This window comes from Xenopus tropicalis, chromosome 7 (assembly GCF_000004195.4).
Source record: "Xenopus tropicalis strain Nigerian chromosome 7, UCB_Xtro_10.0, whole genome shotgun sequence".
Taxonomy (NCBI): Eukaryota; Metazoa; Chordata; class Amphibia; order Anura; family Pipidae; genus Xenopus; species Xenopus tropicalis.
The window spans coordinates 125,985,818-125,991,862 of record NC_030683.2 but is presented as its reverse complement, the minus strand read 5'-3'; the positions used below and the strand labels follow the sequence as shown (position 1 = coordinate 125,991,862).

At 43.6% G+C, this 6,045-nt stretch overlaps 1 protein-coding gene across 1 annotated transcript; it reads right to left on the bottom strand.

Moving 5' to 3' along the window:
* Positions 1-233: 233 nt before the first annotated feature.
* On the bottom strand, positions 234-2,149 carry LOC100487636 (chymotrypsin inhibitor Ani s 6). The gene is made up of 4 exons (XM_018095786.2): positions 2,007-2,149; positions 1,870-1,915; positions 1,177-1,212; positions 234-686 (listed from the first exon to the last, which is right to left on the bottom strand). Exons 2-4 carry the CDS (start codon positions 1,907-1,909, stop codon positions 358-360), a joined length of 405 nt encoding a protein of 134 aa, XP_017951275.2. The 5' UTR covers positions 1,910-1,915; positions 2,007-2,149; the 3' UTR covers positions 234-357.
* Positions 2,150-6,045: the final 3,896 nt, after the last annotated feature.

Sequence of the window (6,045 nt, the reverse complement as noted above, 5' to 3'; positions counted from 1 at the left end):
ATAGATGGTGCTGAGTGATGTCATTAGGTCCTTAGTGATGTCATTTGTGTCACATGACTCACTGAAACGTGTGTATTATAAGAAATAACGTGCTCCCTGCTGTAACATATAAGGATATTAGAAGTCACCTCGGAGTCCCATGACCTGTATGAAAGTACTTGGCCTTCGGCTTCTTCTTTATATGTTCATGGGACTCCCTGGTAACTTTTATGAAAAAATTCAGTTTCACTCAGTTTTGTGATAAATTTCTTTTATTGTAACGTGCCAACCCGCCCAACCGTAGGATCCATTTGGCACAGTCCCGCCCAAGTACTAATTATTGGGGTAACATTTAGTAGTTTTCCAGTTTTCATGTTATTATTTGGGACACTCTGACTCAGGGATGCACTTTTCATTGTGCCACGCGTATCCTTGTTTGCATATACACCCCGGGGCGCATATTTCAATGCACCCTTTGGGCTTGCAGGTAGGTGGGCAGAACTTATTGCAGGGGGTATAGACTTTCAGCTCTTCACAGATGATACATTCATTTTTTGGGATACACGGAGAGTCGAGAGTCTGCTTGGTATATCCGGGTTTGCAATCACAGCCAGATCCAGGCCTATATATGCATTTCTCTTGGGCCCCACAGAGCTGCAAACAGGGCTTTTCTTGGTACCACTGCTCGTTGTCTGGGCAACTTTGTTCTGTACGGGGAGAGCAGAGAGATGTGTCAGGTACCGGGACAAGCGGAAATGTTCTGCTGCTCTTATACACAGCTCTGTTATATACATTGGATCTGTGAGTTAAACTTCTAATATTATATTTCTTATACTACTGGATATTAATGCCGAGCACATACTATAACAGAGAGAGGGGGCCCCGTGGCTCCTAGGGGACCCAGAAGTATAAGGATCCCAATGTGGCTCCTGACTGATATGGAATTTCCATAAGCACCAAACTGCCCATTTCCCAAGGGCCCTTTAGGAGCTGTTACTATGGAGCCCAGTCCCCTCTGCCCCCCCCCCCCCCCCCCCACTGCCACAAGCCAAGCAGGAATAAGCGCCAAGTTGCACGCTTTTGTGCCCCTTAGTATTCTGGACTTCTGCCCAAAAATAGTATCCGCCACATCATGATAAGATTCCAATTTAACTGAACTTCCCCTTTAAATACATATTTAGGAAATGAATCTCTTACCTTCATCCTGTGATACCACCAGTGTCGCTGTGAGCGCTGCACAAAAGGGGAAAAATACACATTTTCAGTTATTTTAGCTGAGTCTGATAATGCACATTTGTTGCAGCAAAACTCATGTCTAAACTGTATTCTCCTTATCCCTGGTGCAGCCCCCCCTCCCACCCCCACTGCCCCCCAAAACTTCCCCCCCAGTTTGATATTTATCCCCCGGGGCTCTTGCTGCCAGTAGTAAGGTTTGTGTTGTCCCATGGGCACAGTTTGCCGCAGCCCAGTAACATATACCAAGGAACCATATATTTCATTCTTACATGTATTTCTAATGGCTCTGGTTCATTAAAAGCAACGGTTTGGTTGCCATGGGTTACTGGGCAAGAATACAAATCTATAAATATTGTTACATACATTACATACGATACATTGGGGTGAGTTCCCTTTGCCTGACATTATATTAGAGCTAACTGTCTTTCATAATAACCGACTCCGACACAAAGCTGCATGTAGGCAGACACATTGCTGAGAGGGGGACAATGCAGTCGCTCTTTTTCAGAAATAGAACAGAATTTGTAAGTGATTATATTCAAACTGCCCCCTGTTTCCATGAGATAAAGTTTGTATTGCATATACATTTTTACATTGTAATAAAACCATGACTCAGTAATATAATAAAGGTCGCTGTTATCAGAATTTACTTACCGAGTGCCACGAGCAGCCTGATTGGAGAGTTGAGCAGCATTCTGACCTATGGGAGGGGAAGAGGGAATATCAGTGCCACTGATTAAAGGCCACACTAACCCACTGTCCCGACTCCTTCAGTATAATGTCTCCCTTACCTGTCTCTCCAGTAGCAGTGATGCCGGAATAAATGTTCTGCTTCTATTTATCCTCAGTCTGCAAATGGGCGGGGCCTCTTGTACCCAAATAACTAATGTAAATGAGATGCTGACATGGGAGTTGTTTCCAGGAAGATCATTCCCTCCCTATAGCAGAAACCAATAATTATCACATCAGAATAATAACTCAGTCAGCTCCTTGTCATTCAAGTTGAAAGTCTCTGTTTAACCCTTTATGCCAAGGGTTAAAGGGGAACTAAACCCTGCTGCACAGCGCGGCTCAACCAAACGTTACTCAGCTGTTGCCGGACTACAAATCCCAGAATAATGTAACATATAATGAAGGGTGAGGCATGCTGGGAGCTGTAGTCCAGCAACATCAGGGCTGTATTCTTAAAGCAATATTGCCCAATAAAACTGCATTAAAATGCAAGAAATCCCCCAATGAGAATCCCAGCTGATGTGAGTAAATCCGGCTCCCTGTTCTCTGTTCCTGCAATTGGAGTTGGGAGCAATAAGCACAGTTTCCCAGCACTGAACAAGTCTGTCCCTTTATCCCCATGTCTGATTCCTGTGCCATATAATGACGGGAAAAATGCCATCATTATCTCTATATGTAAGGTACCAGCAAGGGGCCTGACACAGTGCTGGGAATCAGCATTCTCATTGGTCACTTCTCTTGCACTTACACTCACATTGTTGCTCAGTAGAATTCTCATTGGGGAATTTCCTTGCACCTATAATTATGGTTTTTGGCAACTTCTATAGCAAAACCAGGGGGCGCTGTGGGACAGTGTTATGGTTGGGTTGAACGTGATGGACGTATGTCTTTTTTCAACCCAACTTACTATGTTACTTCTAGTTCCTGAGTGACCCCCTGTATCTGGCTGTGAGTCTGTCTGTGCATGGGACGTAACCAAAAAAATCAACTCAAATGTTAATAAACGGCCCCTTAATGTGAGCGACTGACAGATTATAAAAACTCCCAGGATAAATATTTTGTAATATATAATTGTGTGCAACATGAATGTACGTTATTATGCAAGAACATTGGGAAAGAGACTGCGGCTCTAATTGGATTCTGTCCTGTCATTGGTTTAATTGTTCGGCTGTGTAATATTGTAATTGACAGCTTGAGGCCTTAAGGTGCCATTTTGTTTTGGAGTTAAGATAAAAACGCAAAGTCAGCAGTGTAGCGCATAGAGATACTGCCGGCCTGGGTCGTTATGATTGAGGCACTTCCAGGCTAACGAGTCCTTCTAATATGATATGGGATCTTTCCATAATTCGGATCTCCATACTGTAGGGGATCAGAGAATGTTTTCCCCTTTTTCTCTGTCTGTGACCTTATCCCGCCCGGCTACAGACTGGGGAGGAACCCGATTGGCTGGGTGCCCCAGTGCACTTCTGGGAAAAGGTGTGCCTAGGTTTGGAGCCAAAAATCAAGGGCGGGTCCAGCAGTTTATAAAGTTCTTAACGTTGAACAATGAACTGTTTATTTACACAGCCACTTAGGAGTAATTACAGCACAGAATAGGTAGGTAGTAGCATCTCACAGAACAGGCAGTACTTACGACAAATGGTCACAATGACTCTCAACCCGCAGGGCACAATGGGTTAACTCACAGCTTTCAGGTTATGGCTTCCAGTGGAACCTGGGCGATCAACTATCCAACCCTAGGTCTGTACACTGTTACCCTACTCTGGGCAGTGTTATACCCGGGATAATAATCCCTCTGCAAATCCTTGTCGGAGCCAGAAGCTGCCTGTCTATCGCACCTAGTGTGACCTATAACAGGAGCTGCCTATTCTGTCTGGGCCTACCTACCCAGGTTCCACAATATCTCCCCACCTGCTTATTCAGGCAGAGAGCTTCACAAAATGGCCTCCAGCCTCATGGCTGCTAAGCCTTTTATACTACACCACAGTGCCACCTTATGGCCAAACTGTGGAACTGCAAAATGTCATGCTATGACCCAGGAACAGAGACTTACTTCTCATTACATTAAGGACCTGTTATAGCTGTACAAAGAACTAGGGGACTACCAGTAAGAAAGGGCACAATTTACTAGTTCCCTACACTCGCTTGCCTGCTACATGGGAGCAGCCACCTTTCCAAAGGGGAAGGTACTCTGGTGCAGGTAGTGCTACCTGGGGGGACTTAAGAGCTCTTGGGGAAGGAACTCCTCCAGTTACATGGGAGTAGGAGAAACAATTGGTTAGCTGAAAGCAGTTCTAATGTGTAGCGCCGGCTCCTTCTGAAAGCTCAGACTCAGGCACACTTTACTGGTGCGTTGCAAGTTGGAGTGATATTCCCCCTCACCCCCAGCAGCCGAACAGCAGAACAATGGGAAGGGAGCAAGATAGCAGCTCCCAGTAGGTATCAGAATAGCACTCAATAGTAAGAAATCCAAGTCCGGCTTGGGACTCCTCCAGTTACATGGGAGTAGGAGAAACAATAGGTTAGCTGAAAGCAGTTCTAATGTGTAGCGCCGGCTCCTTCTGAAAGCTCAGACTCAGGCACACTTTACTGCTGCGCTGCAAGTTGGAGTGATATCCCCCCCCTCCCCCCCAGCAGCCGATCAGCAGAACAATGGGAAGGGAGCAAGATAGCAGCTCCCAGTAGGTATCAGAATAGCACTCAATAGTAAGAAATCCAAGTCCGGCTTGGGACTCCTCCAGTTACATGGGAGTAGGAGAAACAATAGGTTAGCTGAAAGCAGTTCTAATGTGTAGCGCTGGCTGAAAGCTCAGACTCAGGCACACTTTACTGCTGCGCTGCAAGTTGGAGTGATATCCCCCCCCCCCTCACCCCCAGCAGCCGATCAGCAGAACAATGGGAAGGGAGCAAGATAGCAGCTCCCAGTAGGTATCAGAATAGCACTCAATAGTAAGAAATCCAAGTCCGGCTTGGGACTCCTCCAGTTACATGGGAGTAGGAGAAACAATAGGTTAGCTGAAAGCAGTTTTAATGTGTAGCGCTGGCTGAAAGCTCAGACTCAGGCACAATGCACTGAGATGGCGAAAAAAATCTGTCCTGAGAGTTCATTTGTTTAACAAAACCACAAGCATCGTTACTGCTGGTAAAAAAAAGAGATTTAAAAAAAAAAAGTAAAAGTTCTTGATAAATTGGCCCATTATCACTTGATTGAATTATTTCATGTCAATTTTTTGAAAAAGCAAAATATTTAGTGACGTATATTGACACATTTGATTGGGAATTAAATAATTTCCAAGTGTTTTTTCTTTAGACAACCACAGTAGAACAATAGAAAAACATGCTGAGAGTGACTATTGTGTTTCTTATCTGCGCTCTGGGTAAGTGTCAGCTCTTCTTTGCATATTTGTACCATAACGGAAATGATTGACAGTGATAAATAGAGAAATAATATAGATATAATATAATATACAGTATCTCTTTGTTCCCCCTGTCTATATTGGGGTTGAGTTCCATAAACAATGTATTAGAACTGACTATCTTTCAAAATAACCGACTCCGTCACAAAGCTGTATGTAGAGAGACAGACTACTGCGATGAGGAGATTCATTTCATTATTTCAGAAATGGTACAGAGTTGAATGTATTTAGTAAGTATATAATATTTCCCTTGGATGAAGCTTACAGTATATAACATTTTCTTTTTATCACTAGCTCCCCTATAACAACAGATCCAATAGTGCAATGAACGTAACATGTACATGTGTTTTTTATCCTTATATCCTCTTTATGTCAGTGGAGAAGATGGAGGTAAGTAAAATAGCTTTATGTTAACTTGTATATTATACAATGGCCAATGACCAAAGGGACCATCTAGAGCAAAACTTACTACAGGAATGCACATCATTATTTCCCCATGTCTCAGAGCTGGTGTAGTCCATTAGATCAACTAAGCAGAATGGTTTAAAGGAAAACTATACCCCCAAAATGAGTGTGTAATCAACAGACAGATTCCCTCATATAACAGAATACCATTAGAAATGATGTATTTTGTATATTGAACATAACTATTCTGAACTTACTGCAGAAGCCCAGAGGTTGA

What these genes read in the sequence shown, in the direction of transcription:
- LOC100487636 (XM_018095786.2), bottom strand. Translation starts at nt 1,909, where the DNA reads ATGCTGCTCAACTCTCCAATCAGGCTGCTCGTGGCACTCG. An exon ending in CAGGCTGCTCGTGGCACTCG is followed by an intron (nt 1,213 to 1,869) that starts GTAAGTAAATTC and finishes CCTTTTGTGCAG; the next exon opens with CGCTCACAGCGACACTGGTG. An exon ending in GGTGGTATCACAGGATGAAG is followed by an intron (nt 687 to 1,176) that starts GTAAGAGATTCA and finishes CTCCCCGTACAG; the next exon opens with AACAAAGTTGCCCAGACAAC.